The 17,153-nt window shown below is 35.4% G+C and overlaps 1 protein-coding gene across 1 annotated transcript in view; it reads left to right on the top strand.

Annotated features, from left to right (window-relative positions):
* Positions 1-446: 446 nt before the first annotated feature.
* LOC125390890 (solute carrier family 7 member 12-like) overlaps positions 447-17,153 on the top strand; it is a 39,233-nt gene continuing 22,526 nt past the window's right edge. Inside the window, exon 1 of the mRNA XM_048420045.3 lies at positions 447-1,214. Within this exon, the coding sequence (XP_048276002.1) occupies positions 548-1,214 (667 nt within the window). The 5' untranslated portion in view covers positions 447-547. The remainder of the gene's footprint in view (positions 1,215-17,153) is intronic.

Consider the following 17,153-nt stretch of genomic DNA (forward strand, 5'->3'; position numbering starts at 1 on the left):
ATTACCTCCCATTTATTGGTTTTAGTGCAACAAGCAAACAGGTTATATAGAGTGTAGTGTTCTACCAACAAAAGTATCTTACACAATGACTGAATATACTTCTCTTGCATATAGTAACTTGGTCCATGTCATATGTAATATTTTAAATATTATGAAAAGGAAGTATGTTATCTGTGGTCTTAGAAGGAAGTTAAAATTAAGGTTTTGCTATTTTGTTTCTTGTTTGTTTGCTTTTGTTTGTTGAGACAGGGTTTCTCATTATAACAGTTCTAGCTGTCCTGGAACTTGCTTTGTAGAACAGGTTGACTCTGAACTCAGAGATTTGCCTTTTTCTGCCTTCAGACTGCTGGGATTAAAGGCATGTACCACCACCACCCAACTAAAAGTTAATGATTTTCAAACCCAAATTAAGTTTAAACTTAAAAAGCACTTATAAAGAAGATACTTTAGTCAATGAAACACCTTGGATTTTGAAGTTACTGACAGAAAAATAATAGAAAGGAGCTCTATTTTTGAAGACTTGAAAGAGAGAAAAAGAAAAAAAATCATGCAACTCTTGAGAGTGGTAGGATTCATCAATGGAAACATGCTTTTGCTTAGTGCCACCATAGGGGCAGGGATTTTTGTGACTCCTAAAGGAGTATTAATATACTCTTCACTGAACATCCCTGTTTGTCTGAGTATTTGGGTCTTGGGTGGCCTGCTGAGCATGATGAATGCTCTCTGTCTTGCAGAGCTAGCAACCACCTTCCCTGTGAGTGGAGTATCTTATTATTTCCTCAAGAGAACTCTTGGATCCTCTGCTGCTTTTCTGAGTCTTTGGATAAAACTTTTTGTTCATTTACTAGGCATTGGTGCTCAAAGCCTTCTAATAGCTAGTTATCTAATTCAGCCTTTCTATTCTGGGTGTCCTGCTCCAGAGCTCCCAAAGAAATGTCTGGCTTTGGCTGCCTTGTGGTCATTTGGTATTCTCAGTGGTTGGTCGATGAAAACAGTGGTTCATGCTCAGACTATAAGCAGTCTGATGAAGATAGCTATTCTTTGTCTTATTTCTATAACTGGGATTATTCTGTTAGTAACTGGAAAAAATGAGAATGTGTCCAGGTTTGAGAATATTTTGGATGCTGAACTTCCTGATGCCTCACAGTTTGCAGAAGCCTTTCTCCAAGTGTACTATTCATATTTAGGATCATCACTCCTGATCAACATAGCAGGTAAATCTATCCATAAGAATATCTGGCACTATGCCATAAGAGTGTGTCTTAATATTATTGTTTAATGCTCTGTAAGGAAATACAATCTTCTCTATAATGTGGGGTTATAATAAAAGCACCCATGAATATTCATTAATGTAGACTGTATAAAATTTAGTTTTCTTACATTCATGCCTTTTATAAAAACCTGGGAAAGTTAAGAATTTTCAAAAAAGTATTTAGATTTTTCTATACTCTTAGTTTTATTTCATGTGATCCCAATATCTTGAAATAAGTAATAATTACAAAGAACTGTATTAGTAAACTCACACTTATACAGTTAAAACAGATCTTAGATATTAATATACTTCACTTCAACTCAAAACTTTGTTCTCTTCCCTGAAATACCCACTATCAACACTATCAAGTTCTTTGTGAGAGGTCATCACTCGTGGTGCATGTGCATTGAAAACTATATTGAATAATAAAATGTCCAATAAATTTTATTCCACTGCACTAGTATAATTACTTAAATATTCTGAAATGACACTTCTCACTATTGTGAGCATAAGTGTCTCTGATATTTTCATACTAGACACAGTGCTATAATGAATATTTTTGAGAATGTAATAATATGTTTAGTAGAACAATAATTCTCATCCAGATTTCAAGGTACCAAGGGAATTTGATAATATTTGCCCACAACTCTGCCTGCAATATCAAAAAGATTTAAAGAAGGTAATTCATTACTTATCATATACAATTTTATTAATTTTCAGTAATTGCTTAAAATACAGAGTGATGAGTTTCATTGTGCCATTTTAATACCTGTTTGCCTTAGTGAGGGTTTTTATTGTTGTGATATAACAACCATGGCCAAAAAAGCAACTCAAGAAGGAAGGGTTTATTTCATCTTACACGTTGTCATCTATCATCCGTGGAAGTCAGGGCAGAAACCTACAAACACAAACTAATGCAGAGACCATGGAGGAATGCTACTTTGTAGCTTTTTCTTCATTGCTTCCTCAACCTGTTTTCTTACACAGCACAGGACCACAAGGCCAAAGGTGGCACGAGTCACAGTCTGTGACCTCACATATCAACCATCAATCAAGACAATGCACCACAGACTTGTCACATGTCAATCTCTCAATTAAGGTTCCCTCTTCTAAAGAGATTCTAGCTTGTTGTCAAGTTGACATTAAATTAGCGAGCACTATATGTCTCATATTTTGTCATCAATTGGTCCTTTCTCCACTACCTTTCTTCCATTCTCTCTTTCACCTTTTGGATATTTCCCCTTCTTCTTGACCATTATTTTTCTATCACATATATTCTTAATCTTCTCCCTTGTCATACATCCACTTCTGTCATAATTGTTTCTAGGTTTATGACCTATATAAACACACACACACGCACACGCATGCACACACACACACACACACACACACATATAATCTTATTTTTGTTTTAATTGAGGTTTAGTTATCTCACTTTTGTTCATAGTTTCCTCCCTCTAGTCCCTCTGAGATAGCCTCCCACCAAACCCTTCAAATGTTTTCTCAAACTCTGACATGGATAGCCTCTTTTTCTATAATTATTATTTTTGGAAAAATATTTATGAATATGTTTATATGTAAATACAACCTGCTGATCTATTTATGCTGATGGTGTGAATATGATAAAGCTGACTTAATGGAATGAGACTTTTATGTTTTGTTTCTCATTTCATAGACTGCAACGTTGTGAGGATCATTGATGTTATTTTTTTTAATGTCTATAAAATTTGACAATGGTTTTCATCATTGGGACACAATATATTTTTTAAATTTCAAATGAAGTCCACTCCAACTCCATCTAATCAAACTCTTTGACAATCATACCAACACTTTTAGTTCAGCTTCATGTAATTTGTTTCTCAATCCACAACAAAGTCATCTTAGTAGTACTTCCAATATGTACATATGGCCCTATATAGAAACATTGTCAGCCTATAATGGTCCATCTCCAAAGTACAGTCATGGAATCTTCCTCCAGCAAGAGTTGTTAATAGCTCTTCTGATAGAGGCAGTGTTTCTTGAGACTCACACAGATCAATTCAGATTGAATCTTATGTAGGTCTTGTGTACATAGCAACAGTTGCTGCAAGTTCGTGTTTTCAAGGTTTCTCTCATGATTTGAAAACACTGTTTCCTCTACTATCTCTGACTCTTACACTCTTTCTTTCTCTACGCCCTTCCATAATGTTCCCTAAGACATTGAGGGGGGATTCTGATATAGATATTTTAATTATGGCTAAACTTACCATAATCTCTTACTATCTACTCTTTGATAAATGTGGGTCACTGTAATAAACACCATCTACTGCAACAAAAAGTTTTCATTATGAAGGTTTAGAGTGATATGTGTTTATAATGATAAATATTTAAGATTTACCATAACACTATGCCCAATTATCTGAACAATAGAAAAATGTTCTCATCTAAACCTATGATTGTACCTTAACATTGACTCTTGGCCTAGTTAACAAACAGTATGAGGCACAAATTTCAGCTTGCAATGTGGGTCTTATATACAATTATGAAGTAGTTGGTTACTCTCAAAACATTTGTGTTACTGTTATACTAATTGTCCTTTCCTTCCAGGTCTGTTATTATAGCTGACAGGGCATACAGCTAGGTAAAACTGATGATTATTTTTGGCCTTTGCTGGAATTATTAGCATATACTACACTATAAAAATATAGAGTGAGAATAATGTTTTCAAGTCAGTACAAGCTTGATTTCCCAGTGACATGTGACTCAAGTATATTGTGTCTTCAGCAATATAATCTTACCACCAAGTACCAGAGGGTAACCAGGAGTAATAATAGTAGCCTGCATTTTTTTAAGGACTCTAAGAGAACTTATTGATTAACAACTTTAAAGAAAGCATTCTGCAACTGAAAAAGAGCTTTTGTTTAATAGTCTTTGACATCTAGGCAAGGGATTATCCCCTTGAAAATGGTAACTCCATTAAAACTGTTTAATTTGGATATACATTTATTTATTTATAAAGTTTCTACAATAATGTTCAATATGGGTTTTACAAAATATTTACTATTAGTTATCTTTACTCTTTTCTTTTTCCTCTCACATTTTCACCCATCATGTGTCCAACTTTAACATCTTTGCTCCATTATACATACTGCTTTTCCCATTTATGCCACCTATTTTCTACTATCCCCATTGCACTGAAACTGTTCTCTACTCTTTGCTTCCTTCTTTCTTTCCATGTGCCTTTCTGAATTCTTAATCAAAAAGCAGGTATGCACTAACATCTGTTCCTCTATCAATTTCATTGATCAACACCATCTGAATTTTTTATTGCTATAGCTCTGTAGTACTGTTTGAAAACAGGATTAGCGATACATCCAGAAATTATTTTCTTGCTCAGGATTGTTTTAACTATTTTGAACATTTGTTTTTTAATATATAGAATTGAATACTGTTCTTTCAAGGTTTGCAAGAATTGTGTTGGATTTCAATGGGGATTGTGTATAATCTGTAGATTGCTTTTGGTAAAATGGCCATTTTTACTGCATTAATCCTTGTAGTCAATGATCTTTTGAGATATTTCCATCTTCTGATACTTTCTTAAATTTCTTTCTTCAGTTTCTTACAGTTTGTATTAAACAGTTTTCACTAGCTTGGTTACAGTTACCACAAGATATTTTTAGACAAAAAAACGATCTTTTTAGACTATTGTGAAAGGTATTGTTGGCTTGACTTCTTTCTCAGACCATTTGGCATTTGTACATTTGAAGTTACTAATGTTTGTACATTAATTTTAAATCCTCCAACATGTTTATGAGTTGTAGGAGTCCCACGGTGGAGATTTTGGGATCATTTATATATAAAATCAGATCAACTGAAAGTAATGATAGTTTGATTTCTTCATTTCCTGCTGTATCCCCTTGATCTATTTCAATTTTCTTAAAGCTCTGGCTAAGTCTCCTTATACTGTAAAGAATAGGTATGGAGGGAGTGAATAACCTTGTATTTTTCTTTATATTAGTGAATTCTTTGACTTTCTCCATATTTAGGTGGATGCTAGCTGTGGACTTGCTTAAATTTCCTTTATTTTGTTGAAGTATGTTAATTTACTCTCAAGAATTTTTATCATGGAAGGAGTGTGGAATTTTGTCAAAGTCCTTTTCAGCATTCAGTGAATAATCACATGTCATTTCTCCTTCAATCTGCTTATGTGGTGGATTATATTTACGTACTTACATACTTTGTGTCATGCCTGCATGTCTGGGATGAATGATCAGTGGACGATCTTTATGATATCTTTTTCTGTATACTTTGTGAGTACTTTATTGAAAAAATTTGCATCTATGTTTGATAGGAATCCTGGTCTATATTTTGGTCTTTGGTTTTATGTGGTTTGAGTGTCTGGGTAATTGTGGCCTGATAAAAATAATTGGAAAATTTTGTGTTTATTTTTGTAAAGAAAATTGTCCTACTTTCATGTTTGTTTAGGTACTAGGGTAAATATGACCCCATACTAATAATATGATTTTATTTCTGTTTTTATTGTGCAGAAAAAATATAGAAGTATTGGCCTTAATTAATATTTTTTTTAATTGATTTTGTTGAGCTTTCCATTTTTCCCTGCACCTTTTCCTGCCTTTCCCCTTCCTCCTTCAACCCTCTCCCAAGGTCCCCACGCTCCCAATTTACTCAGGACATCTTGTCTTTTCTAAACTATTTTTTAACATCTGGTAGAATTCATCACTGAGTAAATCTGGCCTTGTGGTATTGGGAGTTGGAATATGTATAATTATTGCTTCTATTGTACTATGGGTTATAATTTTGCTTCTTTTACTTATCTGTTATGGATTTAACTTTGGTAGGTGATATATATCTGTAAATTACTCAATATTTATAGGTTTTTTGATATGATGGAGTCCAGATTTTTAAAATATGTTGTTATGCCTCTCTGAACTTTCTTGTCATCTGTTTTTAATATCCTATTTTGTCTCTAATTTTGTGTATTTGGATTTTCTCTCTCTAACAGTTAGCTAATTGAAAGTTTTATCATTCTTATATATTCTCTCAAAAACAATTTTGTTTTTATTTTTATTTTCTCATCTTTAATATATTACATCATGACTGAAGCTTTCCCTCCCAAAACTCTCCATGTCCCAACAGGTACCTACCTTCTGTCTCCCTGAGATCTACTCCTCTGTTTCTCCTCAGAAAAGAGCAAGCCTCCCAGGGTATCAAGCAAGCAAGGAATAACAAGAAACAGTAAGACTAGGCAAAACCCTCATATCAAGGCTGGAGAGAACAAGTCAGTAGGAGGAAAAGTTTTAGAGAGCCTTAAAGGTTTTAGTCTTAGCCTTAAAGATTAAAACAGAAGTTGTAAATTTCCTGAATTAAAGTCATCAGTAAACTGAGGTGAAAGTGTGTGTAAGAAGTTAATAATCTTTTAAGTGGAGCAAAACCAGAACAGCAACTTTGGCAGGTAGCGATTCTATGTACATAGATATTTGTGGGTATCTTAGATGGGATGCTATATTCCTGGGCCCTAAGCATTGATCAAATGCCTGCTGATAAAGATAATTGCAGGAAGGCAGATCTCTACACTTACCTAAGAGAGAGGAACAAGGCTTGGGAGTGAAAAACTGTTCTGAACTAGAGAATTAATTCCCAAATGTGTAACAGAAAGGGAGTTAGCTACCTTTAGTGAAAAATTTACAGCAAAGGACAGCCACTTTATTCACAAAGCAATAACGCTAATAAGTCTTGCTTTTTGGTTTAGTCTTTACCAGATCCCTTGGTTCTGATAAGTAGCTTGTGAAAAGATGAGTGAGCAATTACTATATAATTTTGTTGTTTGTAGCAAAAATCGTCTCTCAAAAGCAGCAAAAACGTCAAGGATTGCCCCTGATCCCACTGGTAGAAGTTTCACAAGAACATCAAGATACATGACCATAACCCTCACAACACATATGCAGATGACTTGGATCAAATATATACAGGCTTCGTAGTTGTCAGTTAAGTCTCTGTGAACTTCTACAAACCATGATTAGTTGATTTTGAGGGCCATGTTCTTTTCTTTTTTTTTTTGTAAATTTTATTAAATTATAAAAGTTTCCATTTCCGCCCCCCCTCCCAACACCCTCCCACTCCTGTGGGAAGCTCCAGCTCCCTCCCCCTCCCTCCAGGTCCAGGAAGGCGAGCGTCCAAACAGACTGGATCCCCAAAATCCAGCATATGCAGAGGAAACAGGTCCCAGTGTCATAGTCAATGGCTTTTCAGAAAGACCCCGGGCCAGCCACAGTCAGAGAATCCGGCCAAATTCCGAGAATCTGAGGGCCATGTTCTTGAGATCTCTGACTCCCAATATCCTTCCTCCCCTTCTTCAGCAGGATTACCTGAGCTCTACCTAGTGTTTGACTGTATTGAGTGTAGGTTTCTGTGTCTGCTCCTATCAGCTATTAGATAAAGCCTGTCTGATGTCAATTATTCTAGGCACAAGTCTATAACTAGAGCAGAATAGCAACAGGAATCATTTCATTAGCATTTTATGCCAGTCATGTTTGGTTTTATCCTAGGTCTCTGAGTTACCCGGCCTCTGGTTTTTGCCCCTCCAGGTGGTTTTAGTCATGGAATACTCTCCTCATGTGGGCCTCAATTTGGAACTGATATTGATTGGTCACTCCCACAAGCTCTATTCTACCTTTACTCCAGCACACATTGTAAGTTGAAGGTTTTGTGTGTTGGTTGGTGTCCCTGTCCCTCCACTGGTTACCTAAGATGGACATTGCAAGTTCTGTATTTCTCATTACTAGGAGGCTTTGCTAAGGACACCTCTGTAGATTTCAAGAAGTTTCCATTGCACTTGGTTTCTACTTTGCTCCCCAAATATTCCCTAACTCTAACTCCAGTTGTCTCTTTGCAATTATTCATGTAGGACATTCAGAAAAAGAGAGTTCCTCCAGAATGTAAGTTTAGGCTCACTGACATCAGGGAGGAAGAGTTTCTGTGAAATGAACCATAAATAGCTGAAAAAAGCTTTATTTATTGAGTGTTAAGCAAAGTTTTATTGGGGAGATAAAACAAGTTTCTCATACCAAAATCCTTTTAATCAATTATATATGTTGTTTGAGGAAAATCACCACATTCCTTCAATTCTAGTCTTTATTGTGTACTGTTTGTAGTGCCTAATAATTCACGGTGCTCCTGGTGTGCCAGGATAGTCTTGTGACCATTGCCATGGGATAGATCGAAAGCTTCCTAAGAAAAGTAACCCTACAAATCACAGAAAAAAATCACTGTTTGCTAAAATTTCTTCAAGGTCTATGTACTTCCAACAACCATTGCATTCTAATGTTACCCTAGATACTATGAGAAAAAAAACTATTTCATTCTAATGTTTACCCTTTATTCAATGAATCTACTAGATTTGCACTACATTTACCCCATTTGTTTAGTCTATGTTAATTATATTGAAGATTATGCAGTCACACTATGAAGACAGCCTCCTATGTATTGTGTTGACTCATAGTCTTATATAGATAAATCAGAATACATTTTTCTCTTCTAGTCATTTTTTATTGATTTTTATTGAGCTCTACATTTTTCTCTGTTCCCCTGTCTGCCTCTCCCCTCCCCTCTTCAACATATCCCCAAGGTTCCCATGCTCCTAATTTACTTAGGAGATTTTGTCTTTTCTACTTCCCATATAGATTAGATCGATGTGTGTCTCTCTTAGTGTCCTCATTGTTGTCTAAGTTCTCTGGGATTGTGGTTTGTAGGCTGGCTTTCTTTGCTTTATGTTTAAAAAACCACCTATGAGTGAGCACATGTGATAATTGTCTTTCTGTTTCAGGGTTACCTCACTCAATCTAATGTTTTCTAGCTCCATCCATTTTCCTGAAAAATTCAAAATGTCATTTTTGTTTTCTGCTGTGTAGTACTCCATTGTGTAAACGTATCACATTTTCCTTATCCATTCTTCAGTCAAGGGGCATATAGGTTGTTTCCAGGTTCTGGCTATGACAAACAATGCTGCTATGAATATAGTTGAGCACATGTCCTTGTGGCATGATTGAGCGTCCTTTGGATATATATCCAAAGGTGGAATTACCGGGTTTTGAGGAAGGTTGTTTCCTAATTTTCTGAGAAATCACCACACTGACATCCAAAGGAGCTGTACAAGCTTTCATTCCCACCAGCAATGCAGAAGTGTTTCCATTTTCCCACAACCTCTCCAGCATAAGTTATCATCAGGTTTTTTTGTCCACTATTTATTTATTTATTTTGAGACAGTTACTGGCCTACCTCCCTTTAATTTTTTTTTTTATTTTGAAACAGCATGTTCTTAAACCAAGTAAACAAAAGATATGGGAATGTTTCTAAATGGGAAAATACTTCAGAATTTTTACTCCATTATAGCTTATTATTTCTGTGTTTTCAACAAATTGTAAGAAATGGTGATTAGAAACAGTCACCCTATTTGTAAGACTTTCAAGACTTTTTTGGCCAACTAGTGAGGGTACCAAGTCATGCTTTCAGATGCCTGGTATTAGATACTGTAGAGGGATAAGATGGACACCTTCTAAAAAGTAGTTACTGTATCTTAACATTTGTTTAATTTTCAAGTGAATAATATATTCACATGGTTCAAAACATTAACAAGGGTAAAAATAAATGCAAAGTTCTTCTTTATCATTCTCCCATCTGCTGGTTTCCATGCCTACACTAAAACAGTTAACCTATGTTATTAGTTTCTTGGGCAGATTTCTAGAGACATAAAAAAACCTTTATATAATTAAATGCTACACATATTCATTTCCCTACTCTTAAGACCACTCAACATATAATACTTTTTCTTTTTTCTGAAGGCAGTTCTCCAACTTTATTTGAGATTCAGTAGGTTAGTTCTCATCCACATTGACTGTCAGTAGATTTTTTTTGTTTTTTGTTTTGTTTTTTTTCAAAGTTTATTAAATTATAAAAGTTTCCATTTCCGCCCCTCCTCCCAACACCCTCCCACTCCCCCCACTCCCTCTCCTCCTCCCTCTCCATCCCTAAGAGCAGTCAGGGTTTCCTGCCCTGTGGGACCATTCTTACAGGTGTAAGATAAAATCTCAGAGTTGTTTTGATTTGTATTTCTCTAATGACTAAGGATGTTGGGACATTTTCTTAAGTGTCTTTCAGCCATTTTAGACTCCTCTGTAGAGAGTTCTTTGTTTAGGTCTGTACTCCATTTAATTATTGGATTATGTATTCTTTTGATGATCAATTTCTTGAGTTCTTTGTATATTTTGGAGATCAGACCTCTGTCTTATGTGGGGTTAGTGAAGATATTTTCCCATTCTATAAGCTGTAGTTTTGCCTTGTTGACCACATCCTTTGCTTTACAGAAGCTTTTCACTTTCAGGAGGTCCCAATTATTAATTGTTTCTTTCAATCTCTGTGCTGCTGGGGTTATATTTAGAAAATGATTCCCTCTACCAATGCGTTCAAATGTACTTCCCGCTTTCTCTTCTATAAGGTTCAGTGTGGCTGGCTGTCTTTGATCAATTTGGACTTGAATTCTGTGCATGGTGATAGATATGGGTCTATTTCCATTCTTCTACTTGTTGATATCCAGTTATGCCAGAAACACATGTTAAATATGCTTCCATTTTTCCATTTGATATTTTGGCTTCTTTTCCAAAAATCAGGTGTTCAAAGATGTGTGGATTAATATCTGGTTCTTTGATTCAGTTCTATTGGTCCTCCTGTCTGTTCTTATGCCAATACCAGGCTGTTCTCAGTACTGTAGCTCTGTAGTAGAGTTTGAAGTCAGAGACTGTGATGCTCCCAGAAGTTCTTTTATTGTACAGGATTATTTTGGCTATCCTGGGTTTTTTGCTTTTCGATATGAAGTTGAGTACTGTTCTTTCTTTAGGTTGGGAAAGTTTTCTTCTATGACTTTGTTAAATATATATTTTCTCTGCTTTTGAGATGAACTTTTTCTCCTTCTTCTATTCCTGTTATTTTTAGACTTTGCCTTTTTATGGTGTCTCATATTTCCTGGATATTTTGCGTTAAGTTTTTGTTAGATTTAATGTTTTTTTTTCACTGTTGAGCCTGTTTCTTCTATTGTATCTTCAGCACTTACTTTGGCCTAGGTTCCAGGTCCCTGCCTGTTCCCTTTGATGTCCCAGGACAATTCCTGGACCCACAGAGGTCCTGCCTCAGGCCTTCTCTCTCTGAGGATCCAGACACATGCCTGGCCCTGCAGAGGTCTCTGGTTCCTGCCTACATCCTCAGAGGTCCGAGATTCATGCCCAGACTGGCAGAGGTCCTGGCTCAGACCTAGTTCCTGGGAGGTCCTAGACTCACGTCAACTCCCTTGAAGGTCCCAGATTCACATCAAGACCCTCAGTGGTCTCTGGCTCTGGTTCAGTCTCTCAGTAGTTATTCCCCTGTACCTGTTCCGGTGGAGATTGCTAACTGTGGATCAGGTCGCTGATCCATATTTTAATACATTTTAAAGTCAGTAAAATTATTAAAGCAAAAATTATAAATAGTTGCTAAAATTAGAAATCTATTAAATGATGGATAGATCTGAATAAATCTAAGGTATCTATAATGCTTACCATAATATCTATCATAAATAGGTCCCTTAATTTCTTGCTGTAAATCATAGATCATCTAACAAGAATTAGGGTGACTCAACAAATGCATTATAACCCTTTCTTAATCATACTTTCTTTCATTATATCATAAAAATTTAATGCAATAGGTAAATATACTAATCACATTTTAATTTAATTTGCTCTCCCAATGTCTCTAACTGATCTCCCAGTAAGATTACAATTTATCCCAAATCAACTTTTTCTTCAACTACCACATTATCTATTTTATTCTGCTGAGTCCAAAGTTCTGCAGAATGCTTATGACAGTTTTTATAAATTTAGTCATCTAAATTTTCTTATAAAAACCCAATCTAGCTGTCTCAGTCATAGCATTTCAAGCAATTATTCAGATAATTGTGCCTACTACCGGAACAGTCCAGTCTCTATTAATATTCTTTCAGTGAGTTTCTGAACTGGAATCTTCATAGGTGACTTTTATCATTGTCTCAACAACTTCAGTGAAATCCAATCTTCTGGTCTTATTTTAAGAATACACAAATTTTTTGAAGTTACATTTAATGTTATACTAGAATTAATACAAGAATAAAGAGTACAGCATTCACAAGTGTTACTATAGTTATTAGGGTGACATTGTATAGGTCCTTTCAATAATATATGGTGGTACAAATGCTGCAAAATTATTACATCAATTTAATCTAAAAGACAAAATGTATTTGCCATAATTAATATTTAACCTCCTTTCTATGCTTTGGGAAAATGTAAGACACTTGCTATTTTCCCAAATTACTCTTATGTAAATTTCCAAATTCCAAAATAGGACATGAAATTCTACTCTGTAACATTGAATAGATTTGTCAACATTATAACTAATTCTCCAAGTTCTACACAAATAATATCTTTGCCATCTGAATTCGGAGTGAGAAAATTTTCCTGAGGGAAGTTATATGGGCACCATTGACTTCTACTTAGGAGATATTAAAAAAAACTGGAGTTCTCACTTTTACTTTGTTGTCAAGGTGTTAGTCATATTTCTTGTTGGTAAGCCACATCTCACAAAATAGCAGAATTTTGAAAAGTATAACATTTATCTCCTGTCCTCTAAAACCAGATGAGTGAAACATATAAAATTTATCATGAAAATTCTGTGCAGTTTAACTATACATAAGTAAATTAGAAAGGTTACACTTAAACAGTGAGTCCCTTGACTCACATAAATAGGAATTCCTTGCACTACCAAAGTATAATTTGTAAATTTTTCACCCTCTTCTTTGGGCCTAGCAGGTCCTCTGTGGCCATATGGACCAGTTAGGTAGCCAAGAAGATTTATTGACTTCAACAGGAATACCATATCTCCCCAATTTACCCATCTGTTAATTGAAGGCTTAGGAATATAATGCAATTAAATATGATTGGTTCCTGTTACCTGTAGAATTACCACAGAAAGCACAACAAGGAGCAAAGTTGCAGCATTTATAAGTTTCTTATCCAGGTAATTCTTGCTTCACCTTTTTCAGACAATGACTTAACTTCTCTCTAAGTAGGAGGATCAGTCATCTGCTTCAAGGCTTCCTGTATCTCTTCTTAAAGTTATGTTATCCATGTCAACAACCAAGACATCCAAGAGACTTCTCTTGTTCATGTTGAAGATTTATTGGTTTCAATGGTATCCACACTTCCAATATTCTTCAGAAATAGAAACATAACCTCAACACCATTGTAACACCTTTCATGCTATCCATTTTGATGTCAAAAGATCCTTGTACTGCACATGCTGAACGAACTCAGCAGTTTTTTTCGCGCTCTAATGTCTTTCGGCGTTCTAATGTCTTTCGGAAGCTGTTATGCCTGCTTCAATATCTATTAAAATTTAGAGTTAGTAGAGAATTATATAAGCTATCTCTAAGAGTGCTCATATTCTCCTTTTGTTGTACAAGTATTTCTTTTAAAATGTGGTAACAATTGCTTGTCTGTAGAATTATTTGGCATCCTTTTAATAATGTGATTTGAATTATACTGTACAAAAAATTATTTCTTCTTACTGAAAATATAATTAAGAGAATTGTGATGTTGCATTTGTATTGGTATACTCATTATACCATTTACTCTAATAAATGTATAATTATGCAAACCGACTTTTCACAATTTAGAGAAGAGGCCCATTGAAATCCAGAGTATGCATCATCAGAATGATGAACATATTTTAATTTTCCAAATTCTGCCAAGTAAAATACAACCATGTGCCAAATGTCATTTCTTTAAATGACCTTAGGGTTACTTTTTGCAGGTAAAGGAACTCGATTACCCAAAGAAGAAGTGGGACAATATTTTTATAACTTCTTTAAATTGTTAACAAGTAATAAAAAATTTTCTTTAAACCTTTACTACGAATATGATTTTTTATGAAATTCTGAAGCTTTTAATGCATTTCTTATTAGTAGTTGATCAATTTCTTGATTTTCTTTGGTTAATGGACAAGGCAATCCCATATGAGACCAAATATGAATAATATATAGTATGAAATTTCTGTCTAAGATTGCCTCTTGCAGTTGTATAAATAGTAAAGTTAATCAGAAATAAATCCAGCAATTTTTAGGTATAATACAACACCTTCTACATATTGAGAATAAGTAATCATATTAAGAGGTTCGTTAAAATGTAATAACACCTTTAGAATGGTAAATAATTTTGATTTTTGAAGAGAAGCATAGGGACTTTGGACTTATTCATGTTTTATGTTGTATAATCAGTCATTTCCATACTATTTCCTTCATTATACAATGTAAGCATACCAGAAATAGGTGTTCTTTGCACTGCACGGGGAAGAATCCATTCAGCTCTTCTTATTAATTGAAATTGTTTATTTTGGGGATCTATTTCATTATTCTTCATCTATAAGTCACTGGTTTACATTAAATCCTTGAGATTTTAAGCTACCTCTGCCTAACTATCGCAACTGTCACTATCAGAAGACTGTACATTCCAGTGACTATTTTGTAACAAGGAATTTGTGCAGGTAATGTTAAATGTTTATGTACTGGTAAATTTAAAACAGCACTTCCTGGAGTAGAATATATTAAATATCCAATTTGGAATTGGGTTCCTGTTATTGCTTTTCTGATGAGCTATTCTATTGCTGACAGAATACTATTGGTTTGTATTGTTTATTCTAGGGACCCAAACTAAGATTACATCAGGTTTCTGGACAGAAAGTTTGCCTTGCACATCTCTGATAGATCTACATCCATTAGTACAATGTCTACCTTTTTTGTGCCTCCTACAAATTCCAGGGGTTGAGGCCTTTTTTGTTGATTTTGCTCAGGAGAAGCATTTCTTCTCGAAATTTTTCAAATGCCAAAGACTCAAATAAATTCTTCCTAATACAGAATTATCTATTGCTCGACACATTGCTTTTGTAAAAATTCAGCGTTAGCTTAAGGAAATATTCAACATTCTTAGCCATCAGGAAAATGCAAATCAAGTCACAAAACTCTGAGATACCATTTTACACCAGTAAGAATGATTAAGATCAAAAACACCAATAACACCTTATGCTGGAGAGGGTGTGTAGTATGTGAAAAACTCATTCATTGCTGGTGGGAATGCAAACTTGTACAAGCACTTTGGAAATTAATATAGCAGTTCCTCAGAAATTGGGAATCAACCAACCTCAGGATCCAGAAATACCTCTCTTGGTCATATACCCAAGAGATGCTCAATCATACTACAAAGACATTGGTTCAACTGTGTTCATAGCAGCATTATTTGTAATAGTCAGAACCTGGAAACAACCTAGATGGCCCTCAACCAAAGACTGGGTAAATAAAGTATGGCACATTTACTCATTAGAGTACTATTCAGTGGGGGGGGGGGAACCCAAAGCAATGATGTCTTGAAATTTGCATGAAAATGGATGGAACTAAAAAACACCATCCTGAGTGATTCAACCCAGGCACAAAAAGATGAATATGGTATATAATCACTCATAAGTAGATGCTAGCTATTAAAAAAATATATTGAACCTAATATGTAGGATCCCACAGAAGCTAAGTAACAAGGTGAACTCTAAGAAAAACATATGTAGATCCACCTGAAAGTCAAAATAGACAATATTACCTGACAAAAATGGGAGCATGGACGTGGGGGAAAAGGGGGGGTGGAAGGGAAAGAGAAGGGGGAAGGGGAGAGGAGAGGAGAACTTGAGAGAATGGTATAGTAGAGATGGAGGAAGTACAGAGATGAGAGCAAGGTAAGAGATATATTGATTAAGGAAATTATTATGTGGCTAGCAAGAAACCTGTCTCTAGAGAAATTTCCAGGAATCCACAAGCATGATCCCAATTAAGACCCTAAGCAATAAAGGAGGTGCCCAGTCTGGTCTTGCCCTGTAGTCAGATTGATGAATATCTTAAATGTCACCATAGAACCTTCATTCAGCAACTGATGGAAACACAGGCAGAGACCTACATGGGAGCACTGGACTGAGCTCCCAAAGTCCAGCTGAAGAGTGTGAGGAGTAAAATTATGAGGACAGAGGTCAAGGCCTTGATGGATACACCCACTGAAACAGTATACCTGACCTTATTGGAGCTCACAAACTCTAACAGACAGGGAAGAAACAAGCATTCAAACTAGTCCCTCTGAATGTGATTGAGAGCTGCATGCCTGGGGTGGAATGAAGGGCCACAGGCAGTGACACCAGAATTTATCTCTACTGCTTGTACTGGCTTTTGGGGAACCTATTCTCTTTGGATGGATACCTTACTCAGCCTAGATATAGTAGTGAGGTTCTTGGACCTTCCCCAAAGCAATGTGTCTTACCCTTTCAGAAGAGTGCATGGGGGTGGAGTGGGGGTTTAAGTGGAGGGAATTGGAGGAGGAGAGAGAGTGGGAACTCAGATTGGTATATATAATAAAAAAGATTGGTTTTTTTAAAAAATAAACATAAAATAACAAAAAAAAGAAAACTGTAAAAAAATTCAGTGTCAGATTCTCCTAACTTAGTGAAAATTTTCTAAGTGTGATATTTCTTCTCTTTAAGTTTATCCCAGAGCCTTGATGTTGTTGAATGTCATTACAAGATAGTAGCATCATCACACTGTACCTATCTTTTGTAAATCAGCATATTTACCTTTACCTGGAAACTAACCCTTCAATGTATCCGCTCGGCTAGCAATGTTGTGCTGCTCCATGGCTGTCACTGCCCTCCACCAGGTCAACCACTGTAATTGAGAATCAACTTCAAATTGTGTGGGATAATTAGATTCTAAGAAACCCAAATATTTAAAATATGTCTTATGTAAGTTGAATGCATTCTATAT

This window comes from Myodes glareolus, chromosome 16 (assembly GCF_982192425.1).
Source record: "Myodes glareolus chromosome 16, mMyoGla1.1, whole genome shotgun sequence".
Classification (NCBI taxonomy): domain Eukaryota; kingdom Metazoa; phylum Chordata; class Mammalia; order Rodentia; family Cricetidae; genus Myodes; species Myodes glareolus.